The sequence below is a fragment of the Squalius cephalus genome (assembly GCF_949319135.1).
Source record: "Squalius cephalus genome assembly, chromosome: 21".
In the NCBI taxonomy this organism is placed as follows: Eukaryota; Metazoa; Chordata; class Actinopteri; order Cypriniformes; family Leuciscidae; genus Squalius; species Squalius cephalus.
Window position 1 is genome coordinate 22,649,501 of NC_137142.1, and position 20,524 is coordinate 22,670,024.

Below are 20,524 nucleotides of genomic sequence, written 5' to 3' on the forward strand. Positions count from 1 at the left end.
CACACCCAGACCAGCTGCTGTAAGAAGCTCATGCTGTTGTGTAAATCAGGTTTCCAAAAAAAAAAGAAGAAAAAAAAGACAACCCTTTGGTGTCAGATCACCTTGATCAGGCTTTGCTGGAAGGCAATATGTAGACTTTTGCCAAACTGTAACCATATCCTGCAGGGCTCAAGTTTTATTTAGTGTGCAATTTGTTTTCCTTTCAGGCACAGTAAAAAGTAACATGTCCATGGTTCAGATTGCCCTACGCTACACCAAATTTTCATCCGCAGGGCAAACCCACAGGCTTTCAGGTGCATTTGTAAACTCTCGTGGGGTTTTGTTGCAAATTTTGTTACAGAAAGGAAATGGTTTAGATTTACTCCTATTATGTTGTGGTGAAGCAAATTTCCCTGTATTTATGTGATGCTGGCATTGCAAACAAACATCAATTAAATGCGCAACACCTTCTGAGCAATTATAAAGTCGTATATAATTAAACAGTGTGAAACGTTTTTATAATTATGCATATATGCGTGTATTAATATGATATTGATCTGTGTCGTGTTGTATGGGTGATATTAAACGTTTCATCTTCCTCTTCAAAAACATGGCACATTAGTATCTTGTTTGTTTGTTTTAGTTTTTTTTTTTCCTCACCCGTGCCATTTAGTTTGAGCATTTACCAAATCTAGCATAATTGCACACGGTGATATGGAAACGATTTTGTATGCATACATTCAAATCCCAGTAAGTGATATTAAAAGTTTCCTTTTCCTCTTCAAAGACGGCACATTATGTCTCCTCTTTTCCCACCCATGCCATGTAGTCTGAAACAATGTACATTGTTTCCCAATGAGCGATGTGATGTCACATAGCGGTTACAGCGAGTTAGTCCTCCTCTGTGGCTGATGGAGTGCCGAAAGGGGAGGGTACTACTTTGTCACAGACTCCTATGTAGATTAACCTTTCAATTAGTTGTTATCAGGTTCCCTCTGCCTACGCGTGCGTTCATCTTCCGAATCAAACAGGACCCCTTTGGATTTATCAGGCTACTTTGTGCATATATCATCAGCTTCGCAAATAAGCGTGTTTTTATTGCTTAAACGAGGAGTGTGGAGAGATCGCGCGAGGAACTTAAAGGTAAATGTTCGCTTTGCCAGCGTTGTCGGGCATTTATCTCGGCGGTGTCTTGAGTGGCTTGTTATCGGTGGCATGTTTTAATCGTTCAAGTTTAAGTTGAGTGATGTAACTTGACGCGAGCGGAGAAATTAATTCGGGCTATTAAGGTTATTGGGTTACACGAACCGCGCAACTATCGCAAGCTACGGCTTGACCCGCATAAATGGAATTTTCCAGATGCTATCTGTTCTCTGTTGCTTGATCTTGAAATATGAGTGCATTTTGCATGCTTTAGACATTAGCGAGTAAACGACCAACAGTCGTCTTTGCATCTTTTTTAGTGTTTTAGAATAACGGGAATGATTTGCCATCATCGCCAGACATTCGCAGGATTTATAAATGTTGCCTATTTGTGTGCAAGCTACCTTCGTGAGGATGTACGCGCGCTCGATAGTTCATGGCCTTCCATGTCTTTTGTAAAGTGCAAACTAAATATTATATTATATTACAGTGCACACAGTACTGGGAATGCCAAGGATAACTTGGACTAATTATTCACCATTACATTATTCTCCAAAAAGTGTGACTAGGTCGATCTGCTCATATTGCAGTGTAGTGCGATGCTCATAAGGGGGAGCCTTCTTAAAGGTGTAGCAGCTAGACCGAGTTTCGGGTGATCTTACATTAAAGAGCCATCAAGTAGTTTTAAACTCATTAGATTACATGATGATAAAATATTCCCGCTATCCCTGGTCCCTGTTCGTCTCATTCTGACTGAATAGCAAGAATCGCATTTCCATAAGCAGTAACGTTACGGACTAAAGATCAGTTGTCACATTAAAGGGATAGTTTTACCTAAAAAATGAAAATACTGTCATCATCTACAAGCACTCGTGTTGTAATAGTCCCGTACGACTGAAATGAGATGTGTAGAATGACGGCCATCAGTTATTACTCACTTGCATGTTAAAAACAAACAAACAAAAAAACATTTAAAGTTAATAATGACCGAGACTATCATTTTCTCACATTTTGGCTAATATCTCCTTTTATGCTCCACGGAAGAAAGAAAGTCATACTGGCTTGGAAAAAAACATGCGAGTGAGTAAATGATGACCGAATGTTTAGTTGTGGTGAACTATCCCTTTAAGAGGCGGGTCAAGTGATTATTGACAGATTATGAAGCCAACTGATTCCTCGAGAGGCCGAACCGTTTCCTTGTGATTGACACTTTGATTATCAAACCAGGGATAAGTATTTGCCCTTTCTAACCAATATTAAAGTTTCTTGGGCGGGACAGTCTTTGTGAAGGTAAGGTTTAATGAGACTCCATTGGGTTGTAATCAGTGTCATGTCGGATTCATGTAAACTACAACATTGTAACAAAATGGCGTCTGTTTAGTAACGCGACCGGGCATAGCGGCGAAGTCACCTGACCTGTCCACCGTATTAAAGCGTCCAGAAAACAAGGTTTGCGAGACCGTAGGTTAATTGACGCGTTGACTTTGTCATCATAAATTATAGATGGTCATCTGTCGGAAGTAGTCATAAAGCATAACCTAATTTAGCCAGCTTTAGCTTAGCGTGCTAGACTTGAGCTCCGGGGCTGTTTAGAAAGCCGATGCTGGAGATAAGAAGCCGAATGCTTCTGAGATTCGCATGACTTTAGCTCACTATCTCGGCTTTAATCAGAGGACTCGAGCTGAAGTACGAATGTCAGTATGTGTTTGTGACACTGTGTTTTCTTTTAGCTGTCAGAATTTGAGAGGATGTTGCTAGACTCTTAATGTGAAATGTCATGGCTAAGTCGTAGTTTGTGACCAAAGCTGGAAGAGTGTGGATGAGATTACAAAACAGATTAAATAAGTGTCAAGTCTTAAACAACGCTGTATTTTGTGCTTTTAAGTTTGAGTTTAACACCAAAAACGAGTGAGTGTCAGTTGGTCAATAATACTTTGTTATACCATCGGTTGTTCTATTTTTATATGATCCACTAACACTGTGTGTGCTGTCATGCCTCCCCAGTTAAACTCGAGTTATTTGGTTGTTTTGCTGGCTAACTGAGTTGCGTCGTTCAATTATTTACTGTAGCTTTTCTTGGATCTGTTTAGACCGGATCTAATGTCTCAGAGGAATGATTCAAGTGTTTCCCTCAGTATGTGTGCGAGGCTTTTTATATAACAATATTATGGCAGATAAGTTGTGGTTGAGTTTACACGGCCGCTGCTGGCGAGCGGAGGAATTCTTCACCTGCTGGCTGCTCGCAGCACTGTTCTTCCTCTGCTAATGCTGTTTGGGTTTTTACACAATCAATGAGCTTAATAAAATGTTATATTATCCATGGCATACTGTAATTGTAGCCTGTAGCTGAATGTACAGATATTATATACAAAAAGTATAGTGCAAAAATTGAGTTGTCAGTGTTTTGTAGTGAAGAACGATTGAGCTGCCTCCCTAGACTGTATATGGGCGTCCTAGACATGTGCTGCTGCTTTCAGGTGTGTGTGTGTGTGTAGGCAGATTTTGAGTACCAGTTATAACATTCTAATAAAGTGGCTCACATTTTATCAAAATGTGATTTAACATGTTCATTTTTAATCTCATGGTTGTACTGGTCTGGTTTTGGACTGTTGATTTTACCTTTGTGTGCATCTAAAGTGTCAAATTTGTCTATACTGCCAAACTAATTTGAATTACTTTAACAATAATTTGTTGTTGTATTTTTTTTTATCAAATTAGTGTCAGGTGTTTTGAGGTTATAGTTGAATGTGCTTTGAAAACTGTCATTGTTTTTCACTTTGAGATGTAAGAATCCATATGTGTTTTTTAAGGAGCAGGAGTGTTGGTTAGCCTAACCCTCCAGGTCAAGTTTGCCATTCCCATGTAACTAGTTCTGGAGTGGTTCCGGAGAGAGTTTGTTTCTTTGCAAAGTAACATGGATTTTCTGTTTTTCTTCTCTTCACACCCACAGGTGTAACTCAAAAGGATTTTTCAGCTAGTCTTCTGACTGTGGATTTTACAACGACAAGGGATTTTTTTATTTTTGACAAAAGGGAAAAGAAATGAGCCAGTCTCATTTTTGAGGAGTTACGTCAATCCCATATCCTGTCCGGCATGTACTAATGGCTGGTTTTTGTTTGTTGATGCATATGGTTCGCTCTTAAAATAAAGGAATGTATTCATGGATCACACCTTAATGAAACAACTTATTTCACCATGGTGAAACTGGCCAATCCCCTGTACACAGAGTGGATTCTTGAGGCTATTCAGAAGATCAAAAGGCAGAAGCAGCGGCCTTCTGAGGAGCGGATTTGCCATGCCGTCTCAACCTCACACGGACTAGACAAGGGTGTTGTACTCCAGCAGCTGGAGCTCGCTGTGAAGGATGGATCCATCCTTAAGGTTACCAGCAAAGGGTGCGCTTCGTACAAAGACCCGGATAACCCGGGAAGGATTGCGGCCTTCAAGCTGGGAGGCTCTGGCTCGGTTTCGGTTGGATCTGTGATACCTGCAGGAGATCTGCGTCATGTGGATTGGAATAAAATCCTTAGGAGGGCTATCGAAGGTCTGGGCGTCCCGGCTGGCTCATCTCTAAGGAACATTGAGAGATTCCTTAGAAGCCAGGGTGACTTGGTGAATGTTGTGGCAAACCCCAGGTTTCAGCAGAGGCTGAGGCTAGCTGCTAAGCGGGCGGTTAACAACGGGCGGCTGCTCAAGGATGGTCCGCTCTACAGGATGAACAGTGGTGGACTGGGAGGAAAAGCTTGCTTCAGGAGTTTAGGGTTCTTTGCTGTCGACCTCCCACCTGTGACACTACTCCCTCATGAGAGAGACCAGGTACGTCCAGAACTTTTTGTATCTATATGGGCTCTGCTAAAAAGCTGTGAATGTGTGTTGTTGTTTGTTTTATAGTTTCTGCAAGTGTAAAGTCGCACAACTTCTTTAAAAACAACTTTTACCCATTAATATGAACAACCATGGGAACTTGTTTTCTTTCTTTTTTTGGGAACCTCTTCATTCAGTACAAAGCAGATTTGTGGCTAGGGGTGTTACAATGTAATATCAATACAACATGCATCGTTGATCGTGACAGTGGGCCTCAATTATTACTCTAAAGAAAAAAGAAGTCATCTTACAACAGGGTTCATGTGTGATACATGAAACATTCGTATGCCACCTATCCCATCTTGACAATGATCGTACATTGATCAATTTGGCGGCTGAAAACAATCTACATTTAAATATTACGGCCCTAAAAATTCACGCTTTCAAAGCCTTGCCCCTAGAGTTTATAACATGGACTTAACCCAGCCAAGAAGAGGAAGTAATCTCATGAAAGAGAAATTGATTTTACTCCAAAAACACCCTTTAACCTCATAATTGCAAACAATTACATTAATTTATGTGTATATTAAATACACAAAACATTTTCAAACATTATAAACACTAGCCTAGGCTCTTTTAGTTCCCCTCACTCCTCACTAGGCCTATATTTAGCCTAAATCCTTTAAATATAAAATTATTCAAAACAGAACAAGAATGAAAAATAAATAGCTATATATTGTTTTATTTTATAGTTTAAGATTATATATTAAACTATAAAATAAAACAGAAATTAGGCTATAGTGGCATTCTTTATAAACAACAGACATCAAGCCAAAATTAATTTATTTAAAGCGAAACTGAAATGGCATTGGGCTCGCCACTCTCATTCAGCAAAAATCCAATATCCATGTAAAACATCATTGTTCACATGCACAAAAATTTGTTTGGGCGCTGGGCACTGATTTTACAGCGGACCATTTAAATGGAGAAGTGTAACTTATGTTTGGTTGACTGCATTTTAGTTTGATAATTAATGGCTGAAATGTCTTATTAGCAATGATAGAACTGAAATGTTGTGTGTGTGCGTGTAATCAGTTGGATTTAATAAATTAAAGAATAGCCTACAATGCATTAGAGTGTCAAAAATACGAGCGTAGCTTACACTACTTGTTGCACAGTTTTTTTTGTCTTTTGTTAATCTGCTAAGTTAAATAAATATTTGTGTAGTAGACCTATTTAGGCCTGTTTTATTCCTTTTTGTATAGTTCAGTTTCTGTTTTTCTGCACTCACAGAAGCGATGCAGGTGCGCGATGTGACGAAATGTGAATCCTCATCTATGCTGCTTTTTGCGCATGTAAAAAAACATTGGTATTTGTAATGGGACCCAGACACGCATCTATTCTAATTTAATTTCTATTTGACAATCTATTCTAGTCGTTTAACAGTTAATGATTTAATAAGCTTCGGTTGTCAGACTCGGTCAGGAAAATAATTGAAATTATCAAAATGCTCTCATTACAATTCTCCACCAGATTTACTTTGCTGCACGCAAGTTCACGCTAACTTAAAACTTTCGTATACAAGCTGAATCCTGACTTGAGATTTGATCGTAGCTACCGCTCACGTCCATATTGATAAATGCCAAGTTTTGTGTGGAAACGGTTGAACGTTTGTTTCATAAATGAGTAAGTGAGTAAGTATTGTTTATAGTTCTCCCAAAATGAAAGTTCAGACAGATTTATTTTAGCAGTGGTTCCCAAACTGGGGGGCATGGCAAGGCTTAAGGGACAGTGTACAGTCAGTCGATTATGCAAATGAAACCTCTTCAGGGTGATACAAGATGATACTATGAAATTATCCCGCTTATTAGGCTATGTGGCTACTTGTCAGTAAACTGATGTCCGTTCTATTTCTGCCATACTCCAAGTGCTAGCACAACTTCTGCCGCAAAGGATAAATAAATTTGGAACGTTCGCTTTGTCGCGTCCAGTGTAGACAGCCTCAAGACGACAATATGATGAGGCACATCTCACCCTCAGATTCACCAGTACAATGGTGGCTAATGAAGAGAGAACTGTGTGTTGTGTGGCTCATAATATTAGCATTTGACAGTGTGAAGCCAAACAAGTTAAGATGGCGCTTAGGCTACGTTTACACGTTGCCGGCTATTTTCATAAACGGACATTTCACCCTCTCTGTTTTCAAAAATAACATCGTGCACACCTGTCAGTTTTCAGAAAAGTGTTAAAAGTTTAAAGTTTACACAAACCTCATGCCATCAAGAGCATGCCAAACCTATAGGTGGCAGTGTAACAAGAAGCTCAAGCCCACGTTAGCCAATCAGAATCCCGAAAATAGCAACAACAGCTACGAATTACACATAATAGAGCGGCTGTATTTGCAAATGCAAACAGACGAAAAGGGTTTGCACCAACTTAAATGCGACTGCTACTCTGAATGCATCCATGATCACCATAGCCAAATGACAATGTAAACATAGGTCGCACTTTTGACGCATGTGCAAGTTATGTTGCATACTGTGACGTCGACTGCCTAAAACTCAGATTTTCTCAGTTTACATTAGAGATGCTCCGATTACAATTTTCTAGGCCGATTCCGATTTTTCATTGAGTTTGACCTGCCGATACCGATTTTAGCCGATTCCGATTAAAAAAAATTCTAACCACTTTACAGCACACACAAATATTTATTTTCGATCTTTTCTTTAACCCTTTCACGCGTAAGTTTAAAATATTCTAAATGACACCCCCACCCCCAGAGTGAGTTTTTTCATTCGAGGCGAACGTTCCCTTTAATGTTTCCATAGCGACGCGTCACGCGATACACCCCGCAGCCACAATAATACTGTATGACAGATGTGTCGCTTTTATTCCGCTTTTCCTTTTTTATTCAAAATATTCACAAACTTGCTTACCATGTCATCAATCAGCCTATCTGTTATTCCGATTCTCAAATACGTGTAAGTGAGTGTGTTTGGTCGTTTAAAAACCTTTATAAATAATCTTGATCTATAACATGAGATGGGCACCGCAATGTTGTCCTGTCAGTCGGATTTACAGCACGTGAATTCATCAGTTTCTCCCGAAATAAATGCAAGAAAGTGGCCGGTGAACTGAGAAGAATAGAGTAAACTTTATAGTTAAGTTACTTTCACTATGTTTGTCTGATATGAATAACACATGTCGGCAAATTATATTTGAATAGATTGTTATTGCTGCTTCCACAGACATCAGTGTGTATTTTACAAACTCCAAATGTATTGTTTTACTCGTGCTTATGTGTATTTAAATATCTGAAACCTAAAATAAACATAATGAGGTTGAAAACACTGCTTAGTTGTGATATATGACAGCGCTGAACGCGTACGACTCTGGCTCAGCGCCAACCAACGCGCGAGAGCACAGTTTGAATCTGGCAGTTATGCGACATCACTGAACATCCTAAATGTGGCACCGTAACATTACTCAGGGCAGGAGCACATAAATAAAAATACCATATATGAGACGGTACCGCTCAAAAGGTTAATCATGCGGCGCCCGAGTGCATTTGACCGGCATAAAATCGGCATATGTCAGACTGACCGGCCGGTCGCCGGTCATGGCCGATCACGTGAAAATCGGCCAATTCCGGTCACCAGCCGATCAATCGGTGCATCTCTAGTTTACATGCACAAAGTTTTCCAAAATCTTTTTAGAAAGAATCGTTTTCAGAGGCGAATTCTGGGGCACAAACGAAGGGAAATGTCTCAGTTTTTCAAAATAACCATGTACGTGTAAACGGGGCCATAGAGACTTAAAGGGGCATTTCACCCATTTGAACATTGTTTTTTATTTAAAGTGGGTCATATATGTAGTCGAAATGTAAAATAAATTTTGAATTTGGTGCCTTTGTGACTGAGAAAAGACAAAAAATAACTTCAGGACGCATTTGTATGAAAGACAACAACTCCCACAATGCACCACATTGCACAGCTCCGCAAGCCACTCCCACTAATCCAGAAAGCGCATATCTGCCTATAAGAGAAATCACTCTTCCGTCTACAAGGCTAGCTACCACCAGAGCTTGAAATTAATTTCACATTCACACAAAATGTCTAGTTAGTTGGCGAACTCATTAGTGCATTACTCCTCGTTTGTATTTCTTTCGAAAAGGTGAATTATTGCATGGTACCTGGATGTTCAGTCAGAACATATGCGGTGCGAAACTAGGAAACTAGTTCACAACACAAACGTCCGTGTCCTCGTCTGATTCAGAGATTTCGTCCAGGAGAAATTGTCATCGTTGACATTCTTTGCCACAGACGTACTCTATCTCTGTGTTCGTAGCGGTTCGTAGTTGCATAGTGAGATCACCGGCGCCACCAGTCCGCCCTAACTCGAGCCAGTCCGGGCTCCTCGTCCGCGGCAGGCAGGTCTTCTGCCTCGGCTGCTCTTCGCTATAATGCGGCTTGTAAAGGTAGCCACAAACACCTGATTCAAGCATCAGACTTCCGAAATCCTCTTCCTCTAGTCTATATCATATTGAGCACTCTCCTCCGCTATTGTCATAACTTTACATCTGTCTCCACAGCGCCTGTTAGCTTAGCTTCAAACAAGATGGAGGATATTGCTTTCAGTTTCAGAGAGTAAAGTCCCACCCACCAGGGCTCCAGACTAACTTTTCCACTGGTTGCACCGGTGCTACCAACTTTCTCAGTTGGTCGCACCAGCATATGATTTGGTCGCACCTTTTTTTCTTTTTTTTTTTTGCTACATGCCATGGGATTAATCAATGCATGCTGATGAGTAGTGGTCTTAATCTGCATACCCTAGTTTTGCACTGATGTAATAAGACTGACAGTGACACAAGACCTCATGTTAGCACATTTTTTTAATCTTTTAACTCTAAAAAGAACTAATAAAAAAACGTATATGTTCTTTAATGTTTGATTATAATTTTACTGTCTTCACATAGGGATGGGAATTGATAAGATTTTATCAATAATAATGCCACTGACGATTCTGCTTATCGATCCGATTCTTTAACGATTCTCTTATCGATTCTTGATAGCACTGTGTGGAAAAATGTAGTCATATGCTTTTAAAAAAAAACAAGTGGTTTCATTTATTTTAAAGCTTAAGCTTGAGTAAGCAAACTGTACTTTTTATGTAATTTATGTAATAAATAGAACCTTATTGTAAAGTGTTACTGATTAGTTATACACCGATTCAGACGTCTCCTGAGTTCAGTGTTGGAAAGATCAGTTGTTTAACCATAGACATCATATAATATCTATGGTTTTAACCATTCATTAAAATGAATCGGTTCAAATGAGTCATTAGTTCGCGAATTGGACGTGTCATGCGCGTTGTGTGATTATCCCAGCAGTAAGGACATGTACATCCAAGGTTTGTGTCAACACAGAAAACATTTCATCACTGGATAGTTTTTTCGTTTAATTAAAGTGTTGTTTTATGTCAGCTGAATGTCCGGAACGCTTTTCAGAGAAGATAAGGCAACTTATTTAGCACAATTCACACCCAGCGGTAATTCAGGGGAAAAAAAAAATCTCTGAATGCTCCACGGAAACTCTTCCGACCTTTTACCACCGTGTCGATTTATTTTGATTAATATGCGCGCGGGAGAGAGAGCAAGATAGCGCTTAGATTGGAGCTTATTTTTTTAGTCTATGATTTGGAGACGGTGAAGTCTTGTTTAGACTTTCGCCTGGCTCCGAAGAGAGAGAGAGAGTGCGCGCGCGTGACCGGGTCTCTCTCTCTCTGCTCGTTCTTTCAGTTAAACATGCGCCCGGCTGTCACAGCAGTTCATCTACATTACTCACCGATCAACTAAGACTTTGGCGGGCGCTAAAACAAGTTCAATGCAGGAAAATTCATGCGTGAATTTAACTGAGTAGTACATGACCATGCACTCGCACAAATGCGACCACATCAAATTTTAACTCGCACATTCTCAAAAAATGGTCGCATATGCGACCATTTTGGTCGCAGTCTGGAACCCTGCCCACTGATCTGTAATAGGTCTGTAGCGTGAGCGGGTCCCGCCCCCTGGGAAAGATGAGGAACGAGTGCTTGTAGTCTCAACAGAAATCCCCCCCTCTTACACTTCCTCCTACAATGACGCAAAATGACGATTTTTGCGTCATTGTAGGAGGAAGTGTAAGAGGTAAATAACGGATTTCTCCCGTCTCAGGGGAAAATGAGAGAGTGTTGCACGACCATTCAATAGTATGACTGGGTTTCTAACAATGCAAAGCTTAATGCAAATGGGTGAAGTGTCCCTTTAAGCAGGGTTTCAAATGCCTAGTGTACACAACAAGTGTCAGGAACAGAAATACTCCTTCCAAAAATACTCATACGTTGACATGAACTATCTTACCAGAGCCACCAACATCATTCAGAGGTTGTATCATCTAGGAACTGTAGGAAGTCACTTGTTTGTAGCTTTTCAGGGCTTAAAGGGTAAGTTCGGTATTTTACACTTAAAGCCCTGTTTACAGATCGTTTCTGATGAAATAGAACGGTTAAGATTAAAATTTGGACACATGCTGCTGTCCCGAGAATTTTAGGTTTCTTTCGCTTTCCCCAAAACCTCTAGAATGGGTGTATAGGTGCACTGGAACAATACTTCATAAAACGCATTAAACTTTCGTTTACAAAGACCTGAAACTCACCGAGTGGTCAGGGGTGTTCACTGATGTGCTCACACAAAAATCGCTGCAAAAGATGCTTTCCAACAGGTGTTTTACCATTCGTTGTAAAACTGTGGATCTATTTTTCCAAACGTCTCACACCCGTAGATTCTTCCGTTGAGAGCTTGAATAATAGACACTCCAGCCCAGTTGTTCAATACAAGTCAATGGAGTTGGACAAAAACTACGATAAAACCTGTTGGAAAGCATCTTTTGCAGCGATTTTTGTGTGAGCATATCAGTGAACACCCCTGACCACTCGGTGAGTTTCACGTCTTTGTAAACGAAAGTTGAATGCGTTTTATGAAGTATTGTTCCAGTGCACCTATACACCCAGTCTACTGGTGGGGGGGAAAGCGAAAGAAACCTAAAATTCTCGGGACAGCAGCATGTGTCCAAATTTTAATCTTAACCGTTCTATTTCATCAGAAACGATCTGTAAACAGGGCTTTAAGTGTAAAATACCGAACTTGTCCTTTAACTATACAAAAGTGGCTTTGTTGTCCTAAATTGTTGAAATATCTCAAAACCATAGCGCAACTCATTGTTTTGGTAAAGGGTTTCTTCACCATTCCCCCCAAACCGCTTTGTCATCCCCATGAGTGAACTTGGGTTTGATTTTAACATTGTGTGATTGAAATGTTCTGTGAAAAATGAGAAGACCATGTTTTTATTCCTAAATCATCTTTGGTTTGCTCCAAGATAGTTCTCTAAATGAGGGCATGATATGCTGCAGATGTTGGAGTAGCTGTGTGTTATTTGATTGAGGGACCTTTTGCAAGTTACTGTGCTTGAATGTTGTCCTACAGCTTCATAATCTATAGGACCTTTCTACAATGATTTTTTTACTGGTGCTATTTCCATATTTCAAAATCTTAAGTCAGCATGAAACAGCATTTGCAACCTATTGTACTTTTGTAATGTAAAACATTTCCAGTGTATTTAATGAGTGAAAATGTAGAAGGTGACTTAATTTGATCGTTTAGAAGTTGGTTGGATTTGTGAAAAGTGGCTGTTATGTGGCTGAATGGAGCTGGTTGGAGGAGAGTGGTTGATTGAAGTAAGAGAGATTTGTGATGTTAGCAAGTGCTGAAATTTTTTTTTAACACAGAATTGGAACCATGCGCACTGATGAATCATTCAATAAGACCATTATCGTGTAGTAATGAAGTAAATGGGTTTATTTTGATTTTATGTTGAGTTTACTTTGAAAGCTTAATGATGGAGATGCCTACGTTGTTCTAGGCAAGTGTTGAGCCCTGTTGTGAACTCCACTCTCTGAAGTTTTAAAACCCCTTCTGGTGTCCTGCGTTATGGTTATTGTTTTCAACTGGGACTTTGTCTGTTCCTTTTCTTTGATATATTTGTTTAAAGCTTCAACCATAATATAATACTTTTTAGATTATTCCTACATCAGTCATGACATTGCACATTGTCTTTTCCAAACTTCATATAGCCTACATAATTTTTCTTTCCATTTGGGCTACGTATAGTTGATTATAAGTCTTTCTTTCATGTCACACATAGTAAGACACAATGAAGCAATAGTCTATAGACCAATAAAAATGTGAAGATTGTCAATCACTTGCTGGTCACTTAAGGTCCATACTTGGTGGCTCTTAATGCTCTTTTCCTACAGTGGTCAGTGAACAATCGGAGGCCATTTGGTAATCAAATCTTGGAGTACATTCCCTTGTCCACTTTGTATTGAGTTGCTCTTTGAAAGCAAAAGCTTTTGGTTTCCATGCACGGGGGCCTGACTGTTGCTAAGCAATGTGCTTCATTGACCCTAGGACATGATAGTATGGTGCCAGCCTTTTTTTCACAATCACGGAGACGGTCTGCCGTCTTGCAGATGGTTCAGGGGGACTGCAGTGGTGGGCTGGCTGCTGATTAGCTCAATGCATTAAAAGAGCTCTTTTGTTGTTAATTGTGTGCTTGGGGACTGGTCAGTCTGCAGCTGCTCCAGGCCTCTTTATCATATTCTGTGAGGGGTTAAATTATGAGAAAAGAGAGGGCCAAATCCAGCTTTCTTTTGTCCCATTAGCTGGCAGGATTAAATTTTGCGTTGAAGGTGTATTAGATCTCATGGCTGGCCTCTCTTTTTGACGTTCTTGAAACTCTTGCTTAGTTTAAAAGATAGTAGCCTAATTCAATGAAGGTCTGTTAAAGCTTTGCTGATTACATCTGTTCATCAGTAATGGTGTTGAATCAGTACTAGACCACTGTTTACCAGCTGTGGCTGATGCAATTTGCTCACTTTCTAGAAATGATCATTGATATTTTGGTCTTAGCAGTGCATTTTACTTTAGTCTCCATAAAAAACCTCAGAATATTGCCATGAAAGTTTAGTTTAGTTTTTAACCAAAAGTAGGCTACAACTTAAAATTAATCAAACAGTCCGGTTGGGACTGTAGAGGAGTGATGCCAGGGGTGGTCTTGTAAACCTTTCAGTTTTACTTTGTTGTACCTGAACAATGGTGTGGAACAATACATCGCTATGAAAGATACATCGAACAAATGACTAACGATACAACGTATCGATGCAACGTGTAAAAAATGTATACAATGTTTTTCAAGAGACGCCTTTATTTTGACATCTTCACGCAATGTACGTCATTGCATTACCAGCGCCAACGCGTGCATTCTCGTTTAAACTCACCTGTCAGGGTTCGACAACACTATTGCCGCGGGTTGAAGTGACCTAGCTGTAGATTTTACACATAGCACATTTTAGCTCAGAAGCCTGAAAGACTTCTTGACTGTTGTCATATCATAAACTTTCATCAATAACCCTGTAAACTTTTTTTCCTATTATTCATTTTTCTTTATTTAAAAAACTAAAGTGTATTTTTTTGTTGTGGATGTCCCAATTGGGATACAAGATGTGCAACTATTTAGAGAGATATTCATGTTACATATTTTGGTTGCATTTGTGACTGCTAAAAATTTAACTGGTTGTGTAGGCACATAATATTGTTTGATCTACCCTTGGATCGAATTTATCGAGTAATGCAGAGTTTTTTGAGGTATTAACAAATATGGTATCACTGGCTATAAGAATTGATATCAGAACGTTTTGTGAAGAACCGTCGGATTTACACCTCTACTAAAAAACAAGTTAAATAAACTTAGGCTAATACTTAATAGTGATTATTGTTATTTATATTTTTTCAGTCCCTTTTTATGAATAGAAGGCACATACTGTGTTTTTTACATTTTATATACATGTAGCCTAACGATGCAGATCTGCAATAAATATTAAGTATTTAATCAAATGTTTGGTGCTAATCTGAGTTAAAAGGTACACATTTCTGAATGGTGTCAAAGTGGTACACCACCAAAGTCTTTGGTGCATGTTGCCACTGGTTGGTTGCTACTTGGTGTTCCTAGTTGTGGTTGTGCTAATGACGTTTATAACCATCTTTCCACTGTCTTCAATTCCATTGGTAGGCCTAGTTGCTGTGAATTTGTATAAAGTTTTAGCCTTAGTCTTTGGTGTTGTGAACGGGGCTTTTACTGATGCAGCTGTACGAGTACCGAAGAATGTTCTAAACCATTCTAGAGTGAACTTTTGCAGGAAAATAGCTTGACATGCTTAAAGGGGTCATCGAATGGCCATTTTTCACAAATTGGTATGATTCTTTAGGGTCTTCATGTAAAGTTTGTAACATTCTTTGGTTAAAATTCCTCAATGGTTGTGTAAAACAACACCTTTTTACCTCCTCAAAAACAGCTCTGTTCACAGCAACCCATTTCGGTGCATGTCTCTTTAAATGATAATGAGCAACTGCTCACCCCTCTCTTCAATGGGGCATGTGGACACAAGACACATAAAGTGCTGCCTGGGTAAACCTGCCTTGACAGACAATATACAAATGGCTGAGGGCGGAAATATGCTAATACGGGACAGTCCATCAGTGGTCGTGGGCAGAGCATAAGCAATATGACATCATATTGCTCAGAAAATCCAAACGGCTTGATTGAGTGTTTAGGCTTTTTGAGGATTAAAAAATAGTGAATGGATTTTTTCCAATGTATGGTGGTTGTGCTGCAAAGACACATTTATATGCAAATACCATATAAAAGTGAATTTTGCATCCGATGACCCCTTTAATTTAACTAACCAACAGGTAAATTTATTACAGGTGGGTTTTTTTGTTTGTTTGTTTTTTCAGTGTGCAGTTTGTTGATGTCATCTCCATCATCTGTGACTTCTGCTAAATGCTCCTTTCAAAGCAGTATCACTTTCTTTTCATGCATCTGGTATATATTTAGGCTAACTGTTCAATCATTATTATTGTTTGCACAATAATGAGCCTGTGGCTTATGTGTAGAAACTCATACTCTAATGTTTTTAGAGATGCACATTAAGGCCCTAGTTAAACACACTGCAACACAAGGCCAATAGTTCAGATTTTTTCTTGCTGTTTGGGTTTAGTGGTCTCTTCAATGTCACTATTGATAGTGCAAGATTGAGATCTCTGTAACTCTAGAGCTCCTGGATCAATTTTTGTTGCCATTGAACCTGTTCGCTTTGTGTTAACAACTCAAGTCCCTAAGCATTAAGCCACTGCCACCACATATATGCATAATTAGTAAGGGTCAGACACAGCCTGAAGTGGAGATGGCTTAATTAGAGCTGGAGTAATTGTCACTTAGCTAACCTGAGTCTCAGATACCTGAACGTGTGCCATGTTGCTGTTCCTCGGGCAGATTGACCTGAATGAAGTAATGGTAATGTAATAGCTCTGCCATCCTCGTTAAGTTCCTGGACTTTAGAGGCCTGGATGAGCTAATAGAGCAGTTGGAAAATGTAATGGGACGAGTCACGGGTCAGCGTTAGAACAGATCTGCCCTACATTCCTCTTTCACGCTGAAGCATGAGACGTTGTCGGGCTTAAATAAAATTGTACTTCTTGACTCTATTTGGTCTCAAACCACATGAAAGATGATGGTTCATGTCACTAGATTGGATCTCACAAACCGAGCCAGGAGACACACAATTTACGTGTCAATTACTGTTAGTGTCTGGTTATGGGATAAGGGCAAGGCATAACCGCATGCACGCCACCATTCAACCGTGATATGCCCCTACTTGTGGTCCCTAGTACAAGGTGGGATATCAGGAAGCTTATGTAGATGATTGGCACAGCAGTCACATTTAATGTGGGTTGAAGCACGTTTACTTTGCTCCTTTGTGATTATTATTATTTTTTTCAAATGTGTCTGTTTCACGGTATTGGAACAGAGAATGACTCCTCATTAAACGTTAGCTATATATTCTGTATAGATATAGATGTCTGTAAATTCATCACCTTTTTTTTAAAAGTATGTCGTTTTTCCTGTCCCTAGTAGTGATATATTATAGCCTAGTGTTAAATTTATTGTGCTTGTTTTTCATAACCTTTGGCCTCATGCGGAAGTATGAATACTTATCTTATTTTTTTAGGACCAGTAAGAACATGGTGGATGAATGGAGATAGGTTACTATTGAAATAACTTTTACCTAGACCAAATAGTTACCTGTGCCTCTTAAAGTGCTTTCATCTTAGAAGGCTTAGGAGAACTATGAGAACACGTAATCATTAATCGTTTCCACTATTTCATTTTGTGCATATTAGTATTTAGTCATTATTTATAAAACAATATGTATCAATGGTTAAACCAATGCACTATTCTTGCAATGGTGTGTAGCTTCAACAAATCATGTTAAAGGCCTATTGAATTACAAATGTTGGAGGATGTTCATTGAAAGTGTACAAAACAGTGTATTAATTGTCTATTGGTTTTAAGGGTAATTCATTGCATGAGAGCTCATTCACACTGTAGTTTAATTTGGGTGTCTCATTAGTCTCATTTAGTTTTAGAATTTGCTTCATTATTTTATTAATCAAAAATCAACTTCCAAAAAAATCTTTCATATATTTTGGATTTTGTTTTTATTTATTATGCTAAGATGTAATATATAAAACAGTCCTGAGACATTACATAGGCTAGTACATTTGCAGCGTCACATACTACAAATAACTTTTTTTCTTTTTTGACGTTCATTTGAAACATCAGAGAGAACCTCATGTTCTTCCTCTCTGCATTTCACTTCTGCATTGTTCAAATTAAGACATGTACACACCCCTGCGGTCATCATAGCCACACGTTTTGCAGAATGTTTTTGCAGACTTGCACCTGTAGCACTTGATTGTTCCCTGTGCAGCCGCTGCAGTCAGGATTCACTGGCCTTTAATTCAGAGCCAAACACGGCACATAACGTTCTGTCATCAGTCTGGTGTGGATGTGCTCTAGCTCCACTTAGTGGACAAAACAACTGAGAAAGGCATGTTCAGGTGTAGCTTTTGTGATGTTGCATTAAATAGAAGGATAATGAGTTAATGAGCTGAGAGCTGAGTGTTTCAACGCGCTATTATTGCCCGTTTTAGATGAGAATGCCGTGTCATCTGTGGAATGTTCTTTTTGTAAACATTCCAGATCACATATTTGTCACAATATTCAGTAGGGTGTAGTCACCAGCCAGCACATATTTGTGCTCTCACTAACGCAAGAGTGTCCTAGTGTAATGTAAATAGATGCTCATTTTGGTGCTAGGTTTTTTTTTTGTTTTTTTGTTTTTTAATGAAGCTGTAATAGTATTTAAACAAATACTGAGGCATTATTTCAGACTACATATTACTAACAGCTACATTGTCACATTGTCTCATCACATTTGTGCCATTAACCATCAATCATATGAGTCAGGAAGTATGTTAAAAAAGTGTCACTGATTTAACTTCTGCTTAATCCAGCACACTGGACATGAAATGTATAATCGATTACATTTCATTGTGGGATACCATGATCTATGCGCTGTTGTGCATCAAGTGTTGGCAAATTTAGTAGGACACCTGGGTATACTGAAAGTTTGTATGCTATGAACAATGTACAAAAGAAGTGTGCTATTCCAAACTTAGTCCAAATGCTCACGCTGGTGGGCGGGACATATTAGGGGTTGGCAATAATCTGTTTCGATTCCAATAAAGTAAAGAAGAAAAAAAAAAGTCAAACATTTAGATATCAAACTTTTTTTCTGTGTATTTGTAAAACATTGTTGCAACTGAATACCATGAACAAAAATCAGCAGCCTGAATAACACTAACACAAGGAACTTTTGCCTAGTATGGTGTTAACAAAAATAGCACAGCAAAAACAACTAAACTAACTAATATACATTTTAAAACAAAAATAGCACAGCAAAAACAACTAAACTAACTAATATACATTTTAAACACAAATTAGCCAAAGCACACAACTGAATGGGTTTTTTTTTGTTTTTGGTTTTTTTTTTTTCATTTTTTGTTCTTTGATTAACATTGACACAGAAGGCAGCAGGTTTGTTTTGGCTGCTTTCACTTTAAGACCATCTGCACAGATCCAATATACTGTTACACGTGCGTTTTCTTTCTCAACTGTTTACATTCACTTAAGACAAAACAGACTGTTTACGAGGATATTTTGAAAATTTTGTGTGTATTTGTCAGTTCAAGCGCAAGACGATGCGAAAGAGAACTCAGTATTCACGCTTTATATGTGAGTTGGCTTTTCATGCCATTGCTTTGGATGTGTGCACAGTACAGAATTGCGTGCGGGTGCCGAATAGAATTGTCTTTCGCGTCAACTTGCCCTTGAAAAGTTTAGAATCACATTAAAATGCACATTCGTGGACAATTGATAAGAAGAATTGAAATGCGTGTGTCTTATCAAATCCACAGTTCTGGGAAATTTGGAACCGGTTTTCAATACCCAACCCGACTTCCATTTGTATCCAAAAACACAAACAAAAATTCTCAAAATATCATCTTTCATACTCAAAATAGCTATTTGGCTGAACAAGTTTCAATCATGGACAGTGGTTCCACGTGATTGAAACAAGTAAAACCCAATAGAATCAACCATGTACAACTGCCTAGAATCAATTGTTCATTTAACTTGAATGAATGGTTTTATTTGAACTTAACTTAAATGGTTTTCCTTAGAATTGAAGTATTCAAGTAATCCTACAATTAAGCCCAATGCTTCTTGTTTATTCCTGTGATTTACAAAACAAACTAAACTGGTTTCATCCAGGGCACTACCATAGTGGTTGCTTTAAGCAATTAGAATTCTTGTTAGCAGGTCTTCAACCCAAGCACGAGCTCAACACTTTCAGCACGAATAGCTCAAGCATGAGTAACCCCCAAAACCACTAACGTAACCGAAACTTTTAAATACCAACATAATAGAGCATTTAAATATTAACAAGTCTCTCCATTTTCTCATCTTGCTAAAAAATTTATAAAATGACACTATTTCAATATTTACTCTCCCAATTCAGCCTCTTAGCATGATTGGAAGTGAAAGTTCTGTTTGATTGGATTACATGATTGAATCATCAAGTTAAGTCAAAGAGTAACTGTTTCAGGTCAATTTAACATGAAGCAATCATATTTGAACCAGAAACCTTATGCAATGGTGTTAAATCAAAATGAATTGCTTAAAGTGAACAGCATCATAAAAATGTTGTTTTTTAAAATAGTGTACATAGTAACACAGAAGAAAGTAAGTCCAAGTTTGCAACAACACAAGGGTGAGTAAATGATGTCAGAATTTTCATTTTTGGGTGGACCATCCATTTCAATAAAAATTCTTAAGTTAAGTGTCTGCCATCGAGAAACCCATATAGATCTGCAATTTTTATTAAGCCTGGTGATTACGTCTCTGTGTTAAGTTAACAGTAAATAACTTATAAATAAATAACCTCTCAGAGGTGCTAAATATGAAGGTAAAGCTGCATGATTAATCGTTAAAAGACCGCTATCTCGATTCAGACACCCACAGGATTTCATTTTTAAATG

The 20,524-nt window shown here is 38.7% G+C and overlaps 1 protein-coding gene across 6 annotated transcripts in view; it reads left to right on the plus strand.

Moving 5' to 3' along the window:
* The first annotated feature begins 902 nt into the window (after positions 1-902).
* Positions 903-20,524, plus strand: part of kat6b (K(lysine) acetyltransferase 6B) — a 43,933-nt gene continuing 24,311 nt past the window's right edge. For 2 of the 6 annotated variants that reach the window (XM_079855160.1, XM_079855164.1), the window contains exons 1-2: positions 903-1,122; positions 4,073-4,938. In XM_079855160.1, coding sequence (XP_079711286.1) covers positions 4,318-4,938 — 621 coding nt within the window. In that variant the 5' untranslated portion in view covers positions 903-1,122; positions 4,073-4,317. Of the gene's footprint in view, positions 1,123-2,411; positions 2,584-2,655; positions 2,817-4,072; positions 4,939-20,524 lie in introns of those variants that run through there. The other 4 variants (XM_079855165.1, XM_079855161.1, XM_079855163.1 and 1 more) reach the window with 4 other exon arrangements.